Source organism: Nansenia antarctica (assembly GCF_963989245.1).
Source record: "Nansenia antarctica genome assembly, chromosome: 3".
In the NCBI taxonomy this organism is placed as follows: Eukaryota; Metazoa; Chordata; class Actinopteri; order Argentiniformes; family Microstomatidae; genus Nansenia; species Nansenia antarctica.
In genome coordinates, this window is record NC_137688.1 from 11878695 (window position 1) to 11902910 (window position 24216).

A 24216-nucleotide genomic window follows, 5' to 3' on the forward strand; every position below is an offset into this window, starting at 1 on the left:
CTGATCCCCCTCACTCTGTTCTGCTCAAACTGTGAACACAAGTATTATCAGCACCACCACACAGCTTGCTTCTAACTCCTCTGCCAGCCTCAGGACACGATGACATCATCTCCGAACAGCACAAGGCTTGCTGTTACTCCTCGCAGCCACTAGGAGGCAGTAGCGCAGAGCTGGTCGTAAACCGAGGGGGGGGAGCGCTCCCAAGGTTGAGAGGCATAACTGACCTCTGTATTAGATATGGCAAAAACAATTAGCCCCCGTCTCCTTTTATTAATCGCCTGGGTCGAGCGAGATAGAGAGGACGCTCACCGTTGTGATTGTAGTTTGAGAGTGAGGAGAGGACTGGACAGACAGGCTTTGAACAGAGAGAGGTTTAAACCTCACTTTAGCATTTTGTAAATAGAGGGCAAAAGCATTCCTGATCAATGTTATTGAAACATTATGGGGTGGTATATGGGGTACATTATGGGGTGGTTATCACAAACCCATGGCATTTTTTCAATAAGTCAAGCTTCGTAGCTTTATTTATTGGTGGAGGTATTGGTTAGACGACCTCAATGATCTTCGACTACGACAGAAAATGACTATTGATGAATAAATGACTAATGCAAAGCTCTATATCGACTATTGGCTGCTGTGCTGCAGGGGTCTGACTGCGTGGTGTGTGTGTGTGCTGGTACACAACAGATACAGTACCACGGCCAGGCTGCAGCACGCGAGCCCACCAATACCATGACGATAGTAAGCGTTGCCATGGAGACTGTCCATACGTCAGCGTGTGAGTGAGTGTGTGTGTGTGTGTGTGTGTGTGTGTGTGTGTGTGTGTGTGCGTGCGTGTGTGAGTGTGATTGCATGCTGGGGACGGGGATGGGGGGTAATAACAAGCTGAGAGACCCTCTCACTCAACGCTCTAGGAGACAGGCACGATCCCAGGTCCTCACGGGTGACAGGCTGAGCCATAGCCCTGAGATAACAGGCCCACGGCCCTGCGCTGCCCCCCTAGGGTCTGGAGGGCTGACTGCAGCAGATAAAGGAAGTGAACCAGGGCGACTGGGACTGGGAAGGGCCCTGACATTAACTCTCCCCAGAGGTTCAATGCAGCACAGGGGAAGGCAGCTCCAAGCTGCTCCACCGTGGATCTACCTCACTGGTAGAGCAGCTGCATGTCCCCATCCCTGAGGTGTTCATCCCTATTCCACACAGCAGAGTTCATTATAAAGTTAATAAAAACAACACTCAGAACATATCTGAGAAGCTGGGATCTGGTGCATTGTACCTTAGATAGCTTACGGCTCATTTGCGTCTGCAGTCTCAGGGTTTTATAATAGTCTTCTATTCATGTTTAGTCTAAGATCCACAAAATCCATCAATCTGATGGGCGTCAACTTTGTGCTTTTACTTTGAAAACTAAATATAAAACCAGCGAACAGAGAAGAAAGTCTTCTGACTCCAACCAACGTTATTTCAGTACCGTCTGCGTGTCGGTCCCTTCCTCATTAGACCACTGAAACTAGCATCAAATACTTCCTTCTCACTCATGCCCACAGGATGTAAGCAGACTCAATCCAATTTCAGTATGGCCTCTCACCTTTTGTATAGTGCATTTTTTCTACCGCTTCGCAAACGCCGTTGTCTCATGATCAACACCTTTGTAAAAGTTTCTATCTCCGGGGAGAGTAATTACAGGGCTTTTTGTCACACATGAAGGGGAACAGTCGTTTATAGTTTTAAACTATAAAGTTTCTATGGAACTAATTACACGGTCCAGAAATACCCGCCTGCCAACTCTTCTGTGCCTGTCTGCTTTATTGATTTATAATATTAGTGTTGATAACACGTTTTCCATCGCAATTATATCCAGACTGTGTCTCAGAACTGATAATGACACAGTATGATGTGACATGCATCCTACAGGGTATATCATATGAATGTTATTCAGGTGGGCCAGATAGATGTGTCCACATGAAAACGACTGTACCGTCTCTCACGTACCCAAATATAAAAGAGGCATACCGATCCATAATAATAACTGCATATGGAAAAAACCAACACACCTGGATTTCCGAAACGAGTGGTTGTGTACGACACATGTACGTCACATTTCGCCTTCTGCCCCTTAAGCTGCCAGAACGCGGTGGTGCGTGCTGTCGCTCTCCATTCGCCGCTCTCTTAGCAACACACACACAGTATTGGAGATGGGAGCCCGGTAATGACGTGGACAAATCTCAATCAAAGGCACCAAACGGTGTGTGAAATGACTCGGGGCTCGGGGAGCGACCTGACCTGAATGACTAACGGTTGCCAACACAGCGCTCTCATTTGTATGACACACACAGACTATAGAACCACGGGCGACGGCAGCTGGCAATTACTCTCTTTCCTCTAATGTCGACGGCTCCGTATCTCACTCCTGGCATGGGGTGGTGGGAGGGGAGGGAAGGGAAGGTGGGGGGGGGGGGGGGGGACAGGGACGACGACGACGACGACGGACCCGGAGATCATTCTCAGCAGCCTAGTACCAATAAAAGTCTGATTAACAACGTCTGACATGCCCACCCCCAACGTCTTCCCATGTGCCCTGAATAGAAAACGCGCAGACGTGAGAGACACATGTATCATACCTACAGTACAATATCAGTGATGCGATATTCATGAGGTGATGTCAACGGAGAGACAGATACCGTACTATCGTTTTTGACGTACAATAAATCACCCTCGGCTTCTTCCATTCAGGGCCGTCGACGGAAACCGAGAAGTAAACAAAACACGCACACGTGTATGTGTACGTATGTATGTATGTACGACTGGATCCTGCGTTCCCCAGGGGGTTTGTGGGTAAACTATAATCAAGGCGAGGAGTGCTGAGAGGAGGGCGTATAAAAGCCTCTCTTGACTGACGGCCATGGAGGGGGGGTCATGGGGAGCGTCGATAATAGATTCAAAAAATGTCGACACTTCCGAAGGGCAGCACGTCAACATGACCACCTACAACATGAAATATCAGCAGAAAGAGGGGGGGGGCAGAGAGAACAGGAGGGTCCGACCGAAGGAGGACACAAAGTCCATAAAATTATATGGTATACTAATCACTGTGTCGCGGTTCTCTGAGTAGGAGGAGGTGTGGAGGTACGGTAAGCCAGAGGGGCCACAGCCGCTTCCAGGGCCCGGAATGAGGCCGTACGGTGCAGTCTCACCACAGAGTCAGCCTGGCACAGTCTGATGTCTGTTCCACACTCACACTCACACACACACACACACACTCACACTCTCACACACACACACACACACACACACACTCACACTCACACTCACACTCACACTCACACTCACACTCACACACACACACTCACAAACACACACTCACAAACACACACTCACACACTCACACACTCACACACACACCCTGCCAAATCTGATAATGAGTCTGTAACTGACAGTTACCACAACAACACATGGCTTCATCAGAGCAGGACCAGGAGGCAGGAGGAGGAGAGACTCCAGTCAGTGAACAGCCAAAATGGACGCTCGTGAAAAACCGTCTGTGTGAGTCATGGACGGTGAGTCAATGAACGGCCCCCCCAGGTGATATCTATCACTGGAGGACAGGCTGGGTGAGACATCGTTTAAGAGATGAAGGACGGCAGCAGCACTGGTCAGGGGAAACAAATCTACCGTCGGTCTTCCAAGTCTGTGTCTCTCTGCTTTCACAAAGGCCAAAAACAACAGATATATACCATCCTATGACCATTAGGATTAGATGTGCCATCTGGTATCAAAGGAGCACGCACGCACGCACGCACACGCACTCACACAAACACACACACACACACACACACACACACACACACACAAACGGAGTAGAAGGAAGTAGTTACTGCAAAAAAGAATGAAGGTCTGGCCTCCTGTGCAGACAGACCGTATTAATAACTCATGGCTTATTTTACCGTCGGAGGCAGGCACGGGGTTCAGCAGAGCCAGTAGCAGAGTGACTGATGCTGCCCTAAATTCACTCTCATACTCCCTGTCTGACACACACACAGAGAGGTGGGGACGGGCTTATAGCTGAGGCTCAGACACTGGCCCTCTGCCCGGGTTGGGAGAACAAGGAGACATGGAGGTAAGGATGGAGACCAACCCAATAGTTCTACACTGTAGGTCAGGGCTGCATTCCATTCCAGAATGTGACTCCCTCCCCCCTTGCACTGCATTGTATTGTATTGTTTGTTCTCCTATACCGTATACAGATCCAATAGGGACTGTGCAGGAGAAGGACCGGGAGAAAGAACTAGATGGAGGAAATAGGTCTCATCCATCTAGTTATAATGGGATTATCAAGGGGGGAGGGTGGGTGGAATGAGAGAGAGTGGGGGGGTGTCCTGACGTGCAAGCACGATGAGATGTGCTCTCTCTCCCAGGCAGGAAGTCAGTGTCTCCCACGTTCCCCTCTCATCTGTCAGCCCCCTATGTCACTGACCGAGCTAACGTGCTACTCTTAGCGCCGTCCACACCGCCGGGCTTCAAAAATAACCCAGATCACATCCACTTCCTGGGGGGTCTAAAATAAAACGAGTTGCTCGCGGAAGAGCCGCGACAGGGTCTGATCGAATTAACGCCTCTGCGGCCTGCGGCTGTAAGGTGCAGCAGAGTGGCCTGCAAGAACGCTACATTTAGCCCCCCCAGACGCTCTCTGGACTTCCCACGCTCCTGATGTATTTCCTCAAGGAGGTATCGCGTGTCCAGTTCCCCCTGCCCCCCCGGGCAGCACGGTACGCAGGCCTGGCATAACTCTGGCATGACAGCTGACTCCAGAACAGATTATCAGAGGGAGAGAGGAGGACGGGAAGAGGGGGGGGGAGGGGAGGGGAGCAGGGGGGGGTCTGCGTCTGCTGTACTACATACAGGCGCTGCGATGACTATGGACTTTTTCAACCAATGGCACTGCAGATGATGATGATGATGATGATGATGATGTCATTATGATTAAACAATGTGTTGTGGTGGAACATAACACAGGCCCGCGGTCACAATGTGATAAGGTCCAGGGCAGGCTGTCTGGTTGGTGGAGGGAGGAAGAAGGTGGGTTCACTGTAAGGCACGGGACGTAACCAGGAATGCAATCGTTCCGGCTTCAGCGTATGCGCTCGCTACAGTTTAAATCACCGCCCTGCCTGGTAAAACAGATCAATACCCTGGGGATGACACGGCAGAGGTGACCCGAGTCGACCGCCGTGAGTGGGTGGATCAGTAGGTCACGGTCCCCGCCCCAACTCAAAGTAGCCTACATTTGACAGCTGTTTTCCAAAGCAATGAATATGAACCTGTTACATTGAGACACGAAGGTCATCTGCAGTAACGGATGGAAGTGTACTGCTGGTCATCGCTGGGAGATAACAGGTAGGACAGGCTCCGTGGAGGCTGGCGGAGGTAGAAATCAGAGGCTGTCCTCCGATTTCTACCTCCACCAGCCTCCACAGAGCACGTTCTACCTGTTATCATTCCTTGTTCTGTTCCACGCAATTTCCAATTTCCACCTCCGGCAGCCTCCCCTGGATATGCTACATGACGCTAGGCTATCTGCCTGGCAACTCCTCTATCAGTCAACCCACCAGAACACACCAGCAACCACGCCTGACATCTCACACACAGACATCTCACACGCAGACTCCTCCAACAACAAGCAGCCCTGCATCTTCTCCACAACTTTCTTTGATTATGTGCTCTGCGCAGCTTGTGTAGAGTGGACCCTGTCGATGATTCATGCTACTTTTGATACTTTTTTTTATCAACTTCCAACAAGTTCTTTTTTTGTGGGGGGGGAGAGGGAGTTCCAAAAGATCCAAAACATCTCCCTGTTGTGGTGTTGTTACGTGTGTTGCATAGTGGATACACGTTGAGCCTGTGGAAAGGCCGGGGACTGGATACTGGGGAATTGTTGGAGGTGGAGGCGCCTTTATCTCTAGCTGTGATTCATCTACGGGTCTCCCAGCCCCACCTGTTTACAGCCTTATCAGGAGATTGGAGAGGAAGGGGGGGGGGGGGGGGGGTGCAGCAACCTGGTGCGCTTTTGCTGCAGTGGAGGAATAAATTGCCCCCGTATTTCTCTCAATATCTATCTCTTTCAGAGAGAGAGAGAGAGAGATAGAGAGAGAGAGAGAGGGAGGGATGTCGAGGTGTATATAACGGAGGGGTGGTCACGTTCTGGCCTTTTGACAGGTTTAGAGATCTGTGGTGTTCTCTCCAAGGTCTCATTCTACACGTTGCGTTCACGAGTCACAGACGCCATCTCATACAGTGAGCGAAGGCTGTTTGATGGTGTAAACATTCTTGGGGGGGCGGGGGTGGGGGGGGAGCTCAGAGCTGCCGTCTTTCATTCCGGCTCTCAGTTCTTTTTCCTTTCTTCCCTTTCATCCGGGTGTCGTGATGTGGGTCCCCTACGCGGACGACCACACTGCGAGAGACACTGCCAGCCCGTCTGAATTGGAGGTCCAAGGGTAAACGGCAAATTGAAATTCCTTTCATTCTCCTTTTGGTTGGTCTCTCTCGCTCTTGCTCTCTGCCTCTCTCTCACTCTCTGTCTGTGGAAATATCTATTCGCTTCAGGACAAGTGATGAAATAATAATGGTCTAGTATCTCAAAGCATGTGCATTAAATTCATGACTCCACGCAATACCACACAGCATAGGGGAAAGTCAGGGGGAGGGCAGGAGACCCACGGCCTAGGAGAGGGAGCGTATTGACCCCCCCAGAGCCAATGGAGAGGGTCCATTACCACACAGAGCCCCAGGGTCTAGCATTTCAGAACGATTTCCCTTATACAACTCAACATCTGACAGATACCTAATGTGAATCTGATCCTCGATCAGGAGAAAGTATCCGGAAAGTATCCGTGTTGAGATACTGGACCCCCCCCCCCCCTTGTTAGGCCCCAGAGCCAGACAGGTCCTTGCAGCATGCTCAGAGTCCTAGGTTATGTCTAGTCTGATTGGGAGACTTGGCTGAGCCCCCCCCCCCCCTCTCTCCGGATGATTGAGGGGATCGGTTCATGTGATAACGGCCCGTCTTCCCGTTTCCTATTACCGGGACTACGTTCTTCGACCGAACAGCAGGGATCGGGTATCATTTTGGATCGGAAGCGGCTCTCTGATCCCATTGGGAAAATAAAAACAACAGATGGTATGACAAGCGCTAACACGAGGCGTTAGAGAGCGGATATCCGAAATGACATGAGATCTGATATGTCGATAGGATGTAGAGAGAAGCCTCGATAAGTCTCTAGGCATGACCTCTAATGTGCTACGTCGTTAATGACCAGGGGCGTTTACGTTGTAGACGAGCGAACACACGGGCATGAGTCGGACCGCTAACCAGTGCGCGGGCAGTCAGAGACACAGTTTAGAGATAGCAGACATCACCCTGCTCTGATTTGCATGTCTGTGTGTGTATGTGTGTGTGTGTGTGTGCGTGTCTGTGTGTCTGTGTGTGTTCGTGTGTGTATGTGTGTGTCTGTGTGTGTGTGTGATCATCAGTGCTGCTGACTGCCTGATTTCTAGTCATTACATCACCCAGAACCTGCCTCAGAAGCCCGTGACTCTGCTAACACACGCCCACAGAGCAGAGGCGAGAACACATGCCCAGTGTTTTCACCCGTACCTCACACGTGTTATACTCTACCGTCAACACTGGAAGGATGAAAGGCATGAATGCATTATATCTGCCTCTGTGGGTGTCTAAATCTGTGTGTCAAATTCCTGTTGTAATTACGAATGTTGTCTGTATTTGTGTGTGTGTGCGTGTACGTGTGTGTGTGTGTGTGTGTGTGTGAGTGCGTGCGTGTGTGCGTGCATGCTTGAGGGAGAGCCAAGGCCTGATGTGAAGTGTGATGTCTAATTATCCGTCTGGCCCCTGGATCAGGATAGCTGATGCTAATGGCTGCCGTAAGGCTTTGGATCTGAGAGGATGACAACATTACATTTACATGTTTACATTGTTGCCATTCAGCAGACGCTTTATTCCAAAGTGCCTTACAACAAGTACATTTGTCTAAAGTAAGTGAATCATCTATACATCAGTCATCATAAGGAAATAACGTCATCATAACGTGTGCTAGGACCAGGGGCCATTGGCAGTCAGAATGCTAGAAGAAGGAAGGATTCTTAAATGTTTTGGTTATTACTGTAACGAGTGTGATGCAACGCTGATGAATAGTGTGTAGTGTTTGAGTGCAGGACAGTTGTCAGTGTACAGTTGCATACTTGGGAGAGTGAGAGTGCTGTAAGCTGCAGACTGGACTCAAGACCCTGGTGCTTGCCTACCAGGCAGCTAAAGGGACAGCCCCTGCCTACCTGCAGGCAATGGTCACCCCCCTAACTTCAGCCCGTTCACTCCGCTACTCCACCTCTGCTGGCCGACTGGCCCCACCACCTCTACACCAACACGGCAGTCGCGCTGCCCGATCACGTCTCTTCACTACACTGGCTCCCCCGATGGTGGAATGAGCTTCCCACGGCTGTCAGAACTGCAGAGTCACTACCCATCTTCCGTCGGAGACTGAAGACCCATCTCTTCAGGATACACCTTAACTGCTCCTCCTGACACATCTACTACCCCCCAGTACTGCGTCTCCTGAGACACCCGCTTTTCCCCTATACTGTGTCTCCTAAGACTTCTACTGTCCCCCTTGTACTGTTTCTCCAGTGTCTATATACAAAAATGTAAATAAAATGTTTTATTTCAATGTTTTTCTTCTATCACAGAGACTGCCAATGGCCCCGGGCCTGAGCTAGATTACTCTTCCTGCTACAACTGGTGAACTGATGATTCACTTGCTTAGTCAAATGTATCGATTGTAAGTCGCTTTGGAATAAGGCGTCTGCTAAATGCCAAAAATGTAAATGTAAATGGACAGGAGGGAGGTCACACCCTGAGCAAACCCTTGGAGAGAACTTTAGGTCTGGGACTACCTCACCTCTATATATATACATACACACACACACACACACACACACACACACACACACACACACACACATTAATACAAGAAAGCCACTACAGACCGTTAATTCACTTAATTCATCATTTTTTGTTAATAAGAATGACAGTGAGAGATCACCAAACATAGTTAAAATCAAGTACGGCCATTAAACAATAAAGAATTGAAGCATTTAATCACAGCAATCGTTGCCAAAGAATGGTAATCAGAGGAAGTGAGAGGTTGCCCCTCAGTCTGTGACAGGAGTGATGATCAGAGGGGCAGAGTTTTTACCACCAATATTCAGATGAGGGCTAAAGAATGGATACAGTTTCTCAGTGAAGGTGCAGCCAGTGAAAGAGTAGATCCGAGACCTGGCCTCCACATCATAAAAGGAGACCTGGCCCTCCTCATAATCCACAAACACCCCCACCTTCTGTGGCTTCTCTGTCAGGGACAGGGAGACAGGAGTGGCAGCATTAGCCTGGTAATAAATTCCACTCCTCAACAATACAGTCCAGTATCCATTACTAGGGCTCAGTGTTATATCCCCCTTCCTGTTGATGGACTCTCTGGCCACTCCTAAATCCCAAGCAGTTTTTCCTTTAACCTCCACCTCATAGTAAAACCTTGTTGAGGAGAAGCCTTGCTTTCCAAGGATGTTTACACCTGGATTGAACCTCTCTGGGGTGTCAGGGAGACACTGTTGGGTGTCTTTTTTTCTCACTTGTTTCCCGTCCCCAGACAGGTAGAGACTAGGGTGTGCTGTATCAAGATCCATAGTCACATCTACTGCATATTGCTGAATCATCTTCAGATCAACATCATCCAACTTCTTCACTTCCCTCATAAGTGTCTCCTTCAGCTGAGACACAACTCTCCTCACAGTCCCCGTATAGAGACACCTGTGAACACTGATCTCAGACCAGTCTTTGGTGTGTGAAGGGGTGGACAGGGATGGGAAGCTTTGGAGGAGGTGGAGGTGGTCCTCAGTGTGTGAGAGCTCCTCCAGCTCAGTGCTTCTCTTCTTTAGCTCAGTGATTTCCTCTCCCAGCTCTTTAATCAGCCCTTCAGCCTGTCTCTCTGTTGCTTTCTGCTTCTGCCTCACCTCAAGGAGCTCAGCCTGGCTTCTCTCAATGGAGAGCTTCAGAGCAGTAAAGACCTGTATGCCGTCTGCTAACTCTCTCTCTGCATCTCTGTTGTTGAGCTCCATGGAGTGTTTGATTTCCTTATGCTTCTGCAGTCGCTTCTGGATCATCTGCTGAACTTCTGCCTTCATCTTCCCCAGCTGAGCCTTCCTCTCTCCACACTCTTCCTCCATTCTCTTGAAATGCTCCACGACCTCTCTAAACGCTGTGTTGACGTGAAGCTCAGGTCTTCTATAGAACGTTTCCTGACACAACGGACACTTACACAACTCACTGGTGTCCCAGTATCCTCTGATACAAGCCATGCAGAAGTTGTGTCCGCATTGAATAGAGACAGGGTCAGTGAACACATCCAGACAGATGGAACACAGGAACTGCTGTTCAGACAGGAGACTGCTGGAGGAAGCCATATCTAGAGAGACCAAAAGTGAAACTATAATACCAGAGCTAATCAGCTGACCATAATAAACATGAGAAAAGATTTAGCTTTACTTGTCAAGTTCAACTTATATTGTAACACAAACCCAATCTTTTCTATAAATATTTCAGTTAAAAAAAACAAAAAAACACCTTACAGTGTTACCACTTATTTTTAATTTAAAAAGGCCACATTATCCCAAAATAGAAGTGTTCAACACAGATGAAGAAAACAAGTAACGCTATGATCACGTTGAAGTTCACTTTCAAATATCCAGTCTTATCTACTCACCTGAGTGTGTGTGCTGTATTTTGACACTGCTGAACTTTTTAATTCATTTTAACTATTTTTAAAGAGATCGCTGAAGAGAAAGCGAGTTTTCTACCGGACTGATCAATCTCTCCTCTTTAGTTTCAGTTCAGGAAAGTGACGTCACAAGGCCACACCTTACGCAATAAACACTGCTGCTCTTAAAGCAGCGTTTCCCAAACTGTGGGGCGCGCCCCCCTAGTGGGGCGCGGGGGTACTGCAGGGGGGGCGCAGAAATAAAAAATAAGAATAAAAAAAAAAAAACTGTGGGAATACTGCTGCCTTTTGCAACATCGTACCTGTGTGAGATAGGCTTTTCTGCTGTTGCTGCTATCAAAAGCAAATACAGGTCGAAGTTGAACATTGAGAATGAACTGAGAGTGGCAGTCTCAAAACAACAACCCCGCTTTGAGAAGATTTGCAAGGCAAAGCAAGCACACACAAGTCATTGATCGTAATTGTGATAGGAATGTGTGGAGTAAGAATAGTGATGCAGTAGAAATTAGTTAATGTTGATATGTTGAATATTTCAGTGGCACAGGATCATTTGCCAAGCACTTATGTTCCTTTTCAACCCATAATAAAATATAAAACTATAGTTGGATATACGTGTCTTGTTATTATTAGAAGAGAAAATGTAATGTTTGTACAACTTTATACAATTAATTATATCAATCTAGGTGGGGACCGGGTTAGGGGGGGCTCGAAAATATTTCCAATTACCCAAGGGGGGCCTGATTGAAAACGTTTGGGAACCGCTGTCTTAAAGGGACAGAACAGAGCTCATGTCTTTACACTGAGCTGAACTCTCCCTCTCAAATATAGAACATAATAGAACATAATAACATCATCCCTCCCAGACTGCAGATCAGACACTGTCAAGCTTCTAGGGTAGAAGCATACATTCCCAGCACACATTTCCTGGGTAGAGGGTTCCCTGTAGATGTGTCTGTGAGGTATGCTGGTGGTAGGAGGTGCTAGCAAGCATGGGCTGGCCTAGCCTGGGGGGGGGGCTATGCTGTGCAAGGAGGAGGTTGACCTGGAGGAGGGGGGCTGGGTTGGGTTGGCAGGGCTAGGCTGTGGGTAAAGGGGTCTGGGAGCTAGGGAGGGGCTGGGTTGAGCTTTGGGTTGAGCTTTGGGCAGTGCTATCCGTTATGCCATCCCTCACTGCACTACAGCTCGCACGCAGCTCCCACACGCGCACCACCACCACTGCCGCCGCCCCCACCGCCCCCACACTGCTTATTCATTCCATTGCGTCTGCAACACTCTCCCGCCCCCCCGACCCGCTCGCCGCAAAATCTGATTTGGATCTACGTTGATGCTGCTGTGTGTGCTGAGGAGGAGGAGGAGGAGGAGGAGGAGGAGGGGAACAAGACTGAAGTGCTGGAGGTTGTTGTCGAGGAACAAGGGCACGTCGGGGGGGCAATCGAGTTACTTATATCATCGCCCGTTTGACGAACAGGTAATTGAGTGGCACTGCACACTTTAGTGCACTGTGGGGCATGCTGTCAGGGGAGGGGGAAGGAGGGAGGAGAGGAGAGGAGAGGAGAGGAGAGGAGAGGGAGGGGCTGTCATAGGGTGGGGCTGTCATATAGCCGTTCAAGGATCATTAACATGGTACATTATTTATGTCCTCCTCATCCATAATGAGGGCCTTGCCACTGACACTGCTGCTGCTGCTAACCTTCAACCTTCAGCTTCCTCAAGATGGAGGTGAAGCTCAGTCCAAGGCTTTCCAAGGACTCTTAACTTTCTTAAAAGCAACTTTGTGGATTGTTTGGATTCCCTTGGCTAGCATTGATTTACTGTACTGTGGTTGTGTATGCATCGGTAAAACAGCAGGCATCCTTTTGAGTGCAACCTTGAGAGGACAACTTTGTAGTTACCATCTCCTAGCAAACACATACAGGAGAGAGGGAGAGAAGAGAGAGAGAGAGAGAGAGAGAGAGAGAGAGAGAGAGAGAGAGAGAGAGAGAGAGAGAGAGAGAGAGAGAGAGAGAGAGAAAGAGAGAGAGAGAGAGGAGACCGACTGTTATCATGATAAAATCCAGAAAGCAGCCGGGAGGGAGGGAGGGAGGGGGACATGGGCTAAGTAAACACATGATAAATAACAGTGACAAGAGCCAAAAGCGGAGGGGAACAGATCTCTATCTACAGTACGTAGGAGGAAAAAACAACAGGATGAAAAAAAGACAAAATGTCAAAAAGAGTGGTGCAGCTGGTTTAGGTGCTGCCTTCATTAGTGCCACGTTGGAGAAGGTGTCTGTCGGCTGAACGGATCACTGAGTCGACAGTAAACGGGTTAAGGCCGACCAGGGAGAACAACAAGCTGGGCCTTTTTCCAGACATTTAAACACCGGTTGAGAGGCGGGTAAACAAACTACCCTTCTCCAACCCTACAAACACAAACAACAAGGAGACACAGGGTTCCACACAAAGGGTTCCACACACAGGGTTCCATCTATGTCGCTAAAGGAAAATCCAGGCTTATTCTGATAAAGAATAAGAAAAAAACACATAAAAAACACCGACTGTGTTTACCACCTCAAATTAATTAATGTATGCCCAGCCAAATCCATGTTTAGAGGTAGCTAGCTAACATTACATTGATCATTACTCGTAAGACTTTTCACTTTTCAAAAAATGCCGGTCGAGAGAGGACGCTGGCGTTGCTTGTTTTCGCCGCTTCTCCGCCCGAAAGACACTTTTGTTTTTGATTTAGTAATCTAAAATTAATTAGACCCATATACTTTCTTTTGTTTCTTTTTTTGTTTCTTTTTATTTGACTACTCGATCTTTTCAGTTTGTAAAGCGTCTTTGAGTGTCTAGAAAAGCGCTATATAAGTCCAGTGGTGTGCCGTCAGGGCCAGCAAGGCCTTCTCTGCTGGCCTAAACATCATCAGAATATACATTTTATTTTAATATATATTTTCCACAATTATGTATTAATGATTCCCCATAGTCTATTCTCTTCATTTCATAGCTTTCCTCTTGGTTGCGCTGCTTCCAGTCTCCGATTGAGATTTGGAGGGCTGGCCTTTATGTTAGAGCTTTTATCCAATCAAAATGTGTTGCTACGGGACTCAAAAATCTGCCCGCCTTCTCATTAAACGGTGCTGCGGATTCGACCTGTAACTTAACATTGGAACGAGAAAACCTGTGGCGTACCTAGTAAACCTACGTAGATGCGAGCAAAAGCAACAACGGCGCCTGCTGTAAGGCTCAATGATGTCAGCACCCAGCACGTCTTTTGATTGGATACGCACTATTGCTACGCACTATTGCTACGCACTATTGATATTCACTATTGAGATGCGGAACTATGCCGGTAGATGTGAAACTTTTGAAAGTTCGCAGGGAAACGGAGCCTCACAACGAAAGCTTTCGTTGACTGATCGATAATACTGATCGATTGTGTCCTGTTTTTGGGTAAACAATAACTTTCATTTAGGGGACACAATGAAAGTGCCAAGTCCACAAACAGAGGAAACTACGTTGAGCTTCTTTCTTTTCTGGCTGAAAACAACCCAGATTTACATTACCACCTGTCCACAAACAAAGTGTTTACTGGGACGTCAGGCAAAATACAAAACGACCTGATTTTTGCTATTGCTGAAGTGATGGAAGAAGAGATCAAAATGGAGATTAAAAAGGCACCCTTTGTCGCTATTATGGTGGACGAGACGACAGACGTGGGTAATGTAGCGATCTTAAAGATGTTAGTTTAACACTCTTCATTGTAAATGCGGATTTATTGATTAAAAATGCTTCGGAAATATTAATATAACTCTGTTGTACTTGTCTGACTATGTTAAGGTGATGCAACGCCCGGTTATACTGTGTTTCTGTCTAGTTTCTAGAGCCATGGCGTCATAACGATGGTATTAAGAGGTAGAATAATTCAGGTAGGAATGTGTCGGACATCACTGAAGGCCTAGGTGTGAAATGCACCGCCCGCCACTGTATAAGTCTAATGTATTATTATTATTATTATTATTATTATTATTATTATTATTATAAATCTCACAAGACAGGCTTATTTTGATAAATCTTGCAAGTTATCAAAAATAAGCCTGGGTTTTCCTTTAGCGACATTGACTGAATATCCCCCTGAACCCTCTCTGCCAGACAAACCTTGAAGGAGAGACCCCCCCGAGACACGCAGCGTCAGGACGAACCCGGCATCGACGGTTCACAAACATTAGGCTACGGGCCGTAAACTGATCAATAGTCAAACACAACAAGCAGCCTGCTCCCTGAACATCTCCGCCAAGATTAAGTGATCGTTATGGAACTAGAACTACATTCACTCTGTGGAAGTTGGGGCATAACTCTCTGTCTTATTCACCCCCCCCCCTCCTCCTCCTCCTCCTCTATGGAGAGGCCCGGTCATCTCGGGGGCTGGCAAAGCGACATGATGCGAGAAATTGGGTGTCTGTGTGAATCACAGCCAACGTGACTGGGGCTGGCAGCCTGCCTGGTGCCCCCTGGGACGGCCCACGCTAAGGCCTTACGTAACCCCCCCACCCCCCCGCGCGAGCGACCAGATAACCCTCCAACTGGCTCTGTGTGTTAGAGGCAACCAAGCCTGCATCTCTCGTCTGCATCTCTCGTCTCATCTCTCGTATGTAGTATCTCTCTCTCTTTCTCTCTCTCTATGTATGTAGTATCTCTCTCTCTATGTATGGCATATCTCTCCCCCCGCCCCCCCACCTCTTCTTCCCTTTGGAGAGTCTTCAGTGGCCCACTAACCCAGCCTACAGAGAGGTCCAGGGGGTAAGACACAGGGGAGGAAGAGGGCGGGCGCATGGTTCAACCCCTCGATCACGATTAATTTCGGAATGATCCAGAAGGCTCTAGATACTCAGAGCCATGTGCCAGTGTGTGTGTGTTGGGGCCATTAATGCCTGTTCCTAAGAGGACAACATCCATAATGGGCAAATCCACTAAAAGCACCAATTTTCGGAACCAGGAAGGAAGAGATCGAGCCGCATCGTCTTGGGCTGTTTTCCTTCGTAAACATGTTACAGGAAATGAGAGCAACGCTGAGTGAAACCGGAGGGAAACAAGGGACAGAGGCAAGACAAGAGCACAAATGACTTTTAAATGGATCTGTAGAGAGCCTGGTTATCGATCCCAGCTGGGAGGGACAGGGGGGGGAAATGGCTTTTCCACATATCGGAGTGGCACAGGGCTGTCAGAGGGCCTAATACACAGCACTTATGCCCACACGAGAGGACCGCTCCAGAGAAGGAGACGGTGGTTCTGGTCCGGGTGTGTTTCGCTGGTTATTTGTCTTTGTCTCACACTTGGACACAAAGTGTCCAAACTGTATGATGTATGATATATTTTAATGTTTGATATTTGTAATTTAAGTATGTTTTACATGTTAAATGTTATTTGTAATGTATGTTTTAAATGTGGACCCCACTAAAAGTAGCTCATGCCTATGGGCATAGCTAATGGGGATCCTTCCAATAAATAAACAAATAAACACAACGCGGTCTAACGAGGGCATTCACAGAGGGGGGGGAAGCATCTCCTATGTTGGCCATAGCAGAAAACAGCAGCTAATGGATAACCTGGATGTCCGTGGTTGTACAGTCCTGGCACAGTTCCAACACTGACTTCCCAGTCGCTCGCAACAGCTGTTTGGTATTAGGCTGGCTGGCTGGGTTAATTGGGTTACACTGATGATCAAATGATTGAAAAACTAGATATATTTCACTTATGAAACAATCTGATATTTTCATAATTCTAAGGAGGTGCATCTTTCCATAGGCAAGACTGCATCTGGTAGGCTTACAGTTGACGTCTGGTATCCATCACCCATTCAGGGGCACTGGTGCTTGGTGACATGTGTCACTTCACATGGAGGAGAGATATCAAAACCCGGAGAAAACAGTCTTTGTCAGCGACTTGACGTTTTTTTTGTTGACAGCTGAAAAATGAATGAAGCGAATCTGTCATAATTCATGGGTACCTCTCACCAGCCAGGGTGTGTGTGTATTCCCCCGGGGAGGCAGTGTGTATGTGTGTGTATGTGTGTGTGTGTATGTGTGTGTATGTGTGTGTTTGTCCTCCCTTCATCAAGCCAGCTGTCAGCAGCATCAACACGCTGACTCTGCATTTCACCTCATCGCACCGCTTAAAGAGCTTAAACCTTGTTTACACTGGTGAAAACCTAGAGGCTCCGGTGTCACTCTCCACCACGAGGGAAACAACGTCTCTTTGTGTAAGAGAACACTTCAAACGTAGCCTTTTGAAACGGAACACGTGTTCTACAGAGCCCTAGGCTGATCACTCAACTCCCCAATTGAACACTGTTCCCACCCAAAGGACAGGGCTACGCTAGAGCTACCTTGTTAAAGCCCTGATAACTCTTCAGAGGTTTGAGGAGGAGGAGGAGGAGGAGGAGGTGAAGGAAGCGGCTAGGTTCGGGCTGAGATCTGGGTCAGACAGGAGGGAGGACGGGAGGGGGATCGTTCTGCATCGGTGGACGAGCCTCTGAAGAGGACCAGAGGGAGCTGAGAGACGGATAAGATGTGACTGATACTGCTGTGTGTGAGTAAGTAAAGCCTGCGTGCTCTCCCCCAGGGCCTCTGAGTCTACATCTCCCTCCTCACAGACGGGAGAGGAACAGCCTGATGAGGAGGAAGAAGCGCTAAGGAGAGGAACAGTCGGATGATGAAGAGGCAGGGAGAGGAACAGTCTGATGATGAGGAGGAAGAGCCAAGGAGACGAACAGTCTGATGATGAAGAGCCAAGGAGAGGAACAGCCTGATGAGGAGGAAGAAGCGCCAAGGAGAGGAACAGTCGGATGAGGAAGAGTCAGGGAGAGGAACAGTCGGATGATGAAGAGTCAGGGAGAGGAACAGTCTGATGAGGAGGAGGAAGAGCCAAGGAGAGGAACAGTCTGATGAGGAGGAGGAAGGGCCAAGGAGAGGAACAGTCTGATGATGAGGAGGCAGGGAGAGGAACAGTCTGATGATGATGAAGAGTCAAGGAGAGGAACAGTCTGATGAGGAGGAGGAAGAGCCAAGGAGTGGAACAGTCTGATGATGAAGAGGAAGAGCCAAGGAGAGGAACAGTCTGATGATGAGGAGGAAGAGCCAGGGAGACGAACAGTCTGATGATGAAGCGCCAAGGAGAGGAACAGCCTGATGAAGAGTCAGGGACAGGAACAGTCTGATGATGATGATGATGATGAAGAGGCAGGAAGAGGAACAGTCTGATGAGGAGGAAGAGGAAGGGAGAGGAATAATCTGATGAGGAGGAAGAGCCAAGGAGAGGAACAGCCTGATGAAGAAGAGGCAGGGAGGGGAACAATCTGGTGAGGAAGAGTCAAAGAGAGGAACAGCCTGATGATGAGGACCAAGGAGAGGAACAGGCTGATGAGGAAGAGGCAGGAAGAGGAACAGCTTGATGATGAAGGGCCAAGGAGGGGAACAGTCTGATGATGATGAGGAATAGCCAAGTAGAGGAACAGTCTGATGATGAAGAGGAAGAGGCAGGGAGAGGAACAGTCTGATGATGAGGAGGAAGAGGCAGGGAGAGGAACAGTCTGATGATGAGGAAGAGTCAAGGAGAGGAACAGTCTGATGATGAAGAGGAAGAGCCAAGGAGAGGAACAGTCAGACGATGAAGAGGCAGGGAGAGGAACAGTCTGATGATGAGGAAGAGGCAGGGAGAGGAACAGTCTGATGATGAGGAAGGGTCAAGGAGAAGAACAGTCTGATGATGAGGAGGAAGAGGCAGGGAGAGGAACAGTCTGATGATGAGGAGGAAGAGGCAGGGAGAGGAACAGTCTGATGATGAAGAGGAAGAGGCAGGGAGAGGAACAGTCTGATGATGAGGAAGAGTCAAGGAGAGGAACAGTCTGATGAGGAGGAAGAGCCAGGGAGAGCATCTTAAAACAACCCCCCCCTATCCACAGCGTACCAAACGAAAGGAGAGAAGAGAGGCTCTCTGTGTCTAGAGATAACAGGTGCCATCTGTCTGTGCAGCGTCAGTCACCTGACTGTCATGTCTCTCCCTCTCTCCCTCCCTCTCCTTCACCCTCCCTCACTCCCTCATTCTCCCTCCCTCCCTCCCCTCCCTCCCCCTCTCCAGATGACTGCTCTCAACCATGAGACTCTGAGAGCCTTTGCGGAACCACAACGATCTAATATCTCTCTGAAGTCTCCCGGTTGTTTACTTCTCCACTCACCAGCCGTACGTCTGCCGTGGCTGGGCCAGAGAGGGGCGCGGTGGGGAGAGGAGAGCAGGCAAATGGGCTCGGAGTGAAGCGCTAATTAAATAAACCATGATGGAAGCTAATGGGCCTGGCGACTTGACTCCACTTCACTTACTCCTCAGCCCCGCGGTGCTTCTCCGATGCTGTTGTCATTGTTTACAATCGACAGCTTCTCTATTTGTCCTCGGAGATCTGAGGCACAAGAGGGGGGCTGGATATGAATGTTGTTTACGCGTTTTGAAGAAGTGTGGAGTGAATCTGTGTTTGTGTGTACTTCGATAGAGAGTACGGCGTGCTTGTTGTACTCGGCCACATGCACACATCACGCTACACGCATGTCTGGTACAGTGGTGCTGAAAACGTGTGTGAGAGCCCTGATTATATTACAAGGCTGATCTCGTCACACACACGCACACACACGCATAGACACAACACACACACACAACACACACTCACACAGACACAACACACAGAGACACACACTCACACACACACTCACACACACGCAGACACAACACACACACACGCACACACAGACACAACACACAGAGACACACACTCACACACACACTCACACACACGCAGACACAACACACACACACACACACACACACACACACACACACACACACACACACACAACAAGAACATAAAGGATACATGCTCAGTGTGCTCAACCCCTGAACCCTGACACCACCTCCCTATCCTCCTGTAGTTCAGAAGAGAGGTCAGGTACCGTACCAGCCCCGTAGAGCCAGAACCAGCGCTGGTCGGGCCGTCTCATTAAGTCAGTGTTGATGTGACACTGAAACAATGTTAGCCAGCCTTGCCCCACCGCCCCCCCCCCCCCCCCCCCCCCCGGCGCTGAAGAATGCATTATCAGAAGGATTATTTATTCATGCATTGTCTATTTATGATTGTATAAATAGCAGGGAGCGGTTGCTTTCACAGAAGGGAGAGAAGAGAGAGAGAGAGAGAGAGAGAGAGAGAGAGGGAGAGAGAGACAGAGAGAGACAGAGAGAGAGAGAGGAGAGAGAGAGAGAGAGAGAGAGAGAGAGAGAGAGAGAGAGAGAGAGAGAGGGAGAGAGAGAGAGAGAGAGAATGAAACACTTGCGGCGTTATCGGGGTCGAAGTGAGTTCTTCCAGGGGGCTGTGTGTGTGTGTGTGGGTGTGTGTGTTTGTTTGGCTCTTGTCAACACTGCGCTGGCGAACCGGGGAGGGCGGGGGGAAGGGGGGCTCAGGGAAAAGGCACAGTGGTATGCATTGTGTATGAGGAGAACGCAGGCCCCCCCTGGAAGGTAATTACGGCGTGTCTTCTCGTTGGCGAATCGCAGTAATTTGTTTTACATTGGCGAGCGGGGTGGTACGGGAGATAGAGGAGCCGGCCGCCTCTGTGCTGCGGTTGTGTTTCTGTCTCCACGGTGAGGCGGGGTAGTTTGTCAACAAGACGTTCAGAGACAATGACAGGGCCCGAATAATGTCGGAATGTTAAGCGGAACAGCTGGTGGGAGCTTCACCTCATTCTGCTTCCGTAGAACCGCCCCTGCACCAGGGCTGTGTGGGAACCCACCCCTCCGTAGAACCGCCTGCACCGGGCTGTGTAGATCCCACCAGTCCCTCCTTAGAACCGCCTGCTCTGTGCTGTGTAGATCCCACCAGTCCCACCTTAGAACCGCCTGCTCTGTGCTGTGTAGATCCCACCAGTAACCTCCTTAGAACCGCCTGCACTGTGCTGTGTAGATCCCACCAGTCCCACCTTAGAACCGCCTGCACTGTGCTGTGTAGATCCCACCAGTCCCTACGGGGTTTCTCTGAAGTTTTACTGTGATCTGCAGGATTATTCATATTTTTTGCGTTTACACTTCACTTTTGCTGTACATGTTTACGGTCGTGCTTGCCGGTCGTTTACCGTCAGCTTCACATGCGAACACGTGACAGGGGACAAACATTTTTTTCTTGACAATGTTCAGCTTTTATGCTGTAAAAAAAGTGCAGTGATTGGTTCAAATTCGCTGCATTTAAATATGCGATCAGAGAATCTCTCAACTCTGGGGGGACTGCTCTATGTTCTGGGCAAGAGAAGGAGGATTAGCCACTGTACAACACACAGCCACACTGTTCAACACACAACCATACTGTACAACACACACCATACTGTACAACACACAACCATACTGTACAACACACAACCATACTGTACAACACACAGCCACACTGTATAACACACATCCATGGGTTTACCACAGGGACACAGCACCATGTTCACAGGCTTCTATGAGGACCCGGCTGAGAGCCCCATAAATTCCACAACAGTAAATAACAGGAGCCTGGTTTGGGGTCTGTGGGGTTTGTGTGTGTGTGTGTGTGTGTGTGTGTGTGTGTGTGTGTGTTGTGTGTATGTGTGTGTGTGTGTGTGTGTGTGTGTGTGTATGTGTGTATGTGTGTAGATAGATATATTGAATACCACAGAGATAGGGAGAAAGAGAGAAACGAAGGAATAGAGAAAGACAGACAGATCGATAGACAGACTGACTGTAGAGAAGGGGCCTGGGGCTAAGGGAGGGTGGCTGGCTGCCTGCCTGCCTGCCTGCCTGCATGCCTGCCTGCCTGCCTGCCTGCCTGCCTGCCTGCCTGCCTGCCTGCTTGCCTGCCTGCCTGCCTGTCCGCCCGCCCGCCCGCCCGCCCGCCCTTATGGCCATGGTGGTAGTGAACTGTCTAATCTGATCTGACGCCTCGGGGGAGGCTGGTAGTATAGGCTAGTGCTGTTCGGCGAGGCATATGTGCAATGACATGAGGCTCCCACCTGCTGTCTGTCTGTCTGTCTGTCTGTCTGTGTGGTGCAGCACCAACACGAGGGATCAGAGGAGGGATTAGAGTCAGCAGCAGAGATACAATATTCTGTACAGATCGAACCTTTCCACATCCCCACCATACTATAAGAAACTCACGACGTCCCCCACTATCTACCACGACAGAACTCCCCCCCCCCCCCCCCCCCCGCAGTCCTTATCCTAGGGGTACTAGCCACCGCAACGAGATGAGACTTTATATATACACATTCAAACGCAGCAGAGGACCAAACGAAACAAAGACGGCACTGAAATAGAAAATTAAGCTTGTAGTTTGCTGCTAGCAACATGGGATTCAACCTCCTAAAGCGAAGCTTACTGGTCCGTCAGCGTTCTGGCTGCCACGGCCCCGAGTGGAACGTTTGGGTCCAGTAAGTGGACCCAGGTGCGGCGCAGATAAAGGGAGGCAGACGGGTAGGTAGAGGTACCAGACGAAAGGACCAGGGGCGGTTCGATCTCCCGGCTGGCCACATGTCAAAGTGTCCTCGGGCAAGACAATAAACCCCAAAATCGCTCCCAATGAGCAGGACGGTGCCTTGCATGGTAGCTCGCCGCCGTTTGGTGTGTGAATGTGTGTGTGAATGGGTGAATGAGAGGCCATTCTAATTTGGAATGAGGCGACTATAAATCAGTCCTTTTACCATCTTTACTTAACGGAGTGCAGCCAAAACAGGACACAAACATGGACTTCAGCTCAGAAAACGAAGGGGGAGAACACAAACAGTACTGTATATATTAAATTAGGTAACATTCTCAAGGCGACCGACAAACACACGGTGAAGACTAAGCCGGGGGGGGGGGCGAAGGGGAGCGCAGGTACACGAAGCGTCAGTGACAATGACTCACAGGTACAGGTGATCAGTCATCGACGCAGATGGCACGGCGGAGGGCAGGAGGAGGACACCTGGGTCCCTCCGTAAACACCCGGGGCACAGAAACCACGCTGTGTGAAATGTTGCATCATTCAACATTTTTCATACAACGCAGAGAGACAATCAATTGACGACAGCTCTCTGTCTCTGTCTCTCTCCGGTCAGGGCCTGGCTTGTGTTCATACCGCTAGGGAACGGTGTTCCTATGAGGCAGCTGTTTGGAGGGATGCGGTGTAGCTGTCTGCCAGGGCTCTGTGTGCTAGGCCTACACACGTGTGTGTGTGTGTGTGTGGGGGGGGGGGGGGCAACAGCCACAACACACAACACACATCAGTCTCTTAAATGTTAATGACACCCCAGTGAACAGGTTACGCAAGAGCAGTCTATCCTTCTTCCTTTGTAAATTCAGTCACGTCCAAGTGGAGTTGCAGCCAAACTGAATAATAGATCTGTACTCGTTCTCCAACCCTTCTCTCTCGCTCTCTCTCTCTATTTCTCTCTCCCCCTCCCCTCTTTTTCATACTCGCTCACTCTCAATATGTGTCTGTCTGTGTTGATCTAACTCTCTCTCACACACACACACACACACACACACAGACAGTAGATGTAACCCAACATGATCATTGCTATTGGCCCACTGGATGCCCCTCCCCTACCCCTCTGTGATGACATCATGACGTACACTAGAACACAGCCAATAGGGAATCAACTTGTGTCTTACCAAGCTGTCTGGAAGTTTGAAAAGAAAGAACCTTCATATTTGCAGGTCTTACATCACTCTACTGGTTGTCATGACACAGGCCACGGGCCACAGAGATGGAGCGTTTACAGACCTGGCACTGAGGAGGTAGAAAGTACAGACCTGGCACTGAGGAGGTAGAAAGTACAGCCTAACAGCATGCAGGTGCTCAGGGCACAATTGACTGTTCCAGTACACCCCCCGCCCCCCCCCACACACATGCACACGTCCCCATCTCCTCACCCCCTCCACCCATCCAGTACACACACACAGGCAAACCCACAAGCAGTAGAGAGGAGGGGGGGGGGAGGAGGAGGAGGGAGAGATAAGGGTGGGTGGGAGGGGGGGAGGAGGGAGAGATAAGAGTGGGTGGGGGGGGGGGTGAAGGAGGAGAGGGACGGAGAGAAGGATGGGGGAGAAAGGGAGAAGAAGCAAGGCAAGATGAGGAAGATGAGGAAGAGGAGGAAGGAGAGGGGAGCAGAGAGGGAGGGTGCAGCAGGGCCAAAAGCAAGGGTAACATAATAGAGGGGGGGGCAGTCGCTCATAAGGGGGGTGGGCTGCTTGCCAAAATTACTTTTTCATTATCATCATCATGTTAATATGTATCTAATATGGATGTGCTCTGAAACAGCAGCAGAATGGAGTTGCGGTATGAGCTGAACACGTTTACACC

General features: G+C 49.3%; 2 protein-coding genes across 2 annotated transcripts in view; both read right to left on the reverse strand.

Moving 5' to 3' along the window:
- Positions 1–24216, reverse strand: part of fgf13a (fibroblast growth factor 13a) — a gene marked incomplete at both ends in the record, with an annotated part of 119006 nt that overhangs the window by 34625 nt on the left and 60165 nt on the right. The gene's annotated exons all lie outside the window — the stretch shown is intronic.
- Positions 9220–10527, reverse strand: LOC308153099 (E3 ubiquitin-protein ligase TRIM21-like; the record flags this gene model as incomplete). The annotated part of the gene is made up of 1 exon (XM_080526195.1): positions 9220–10527. The coding sequence occupies one exon, from the start codon at positions 10525–10527 to the stop codon at positions 9220–9222; it is 1308 nt and encodes a 435-aa protein (XP_080382321.1).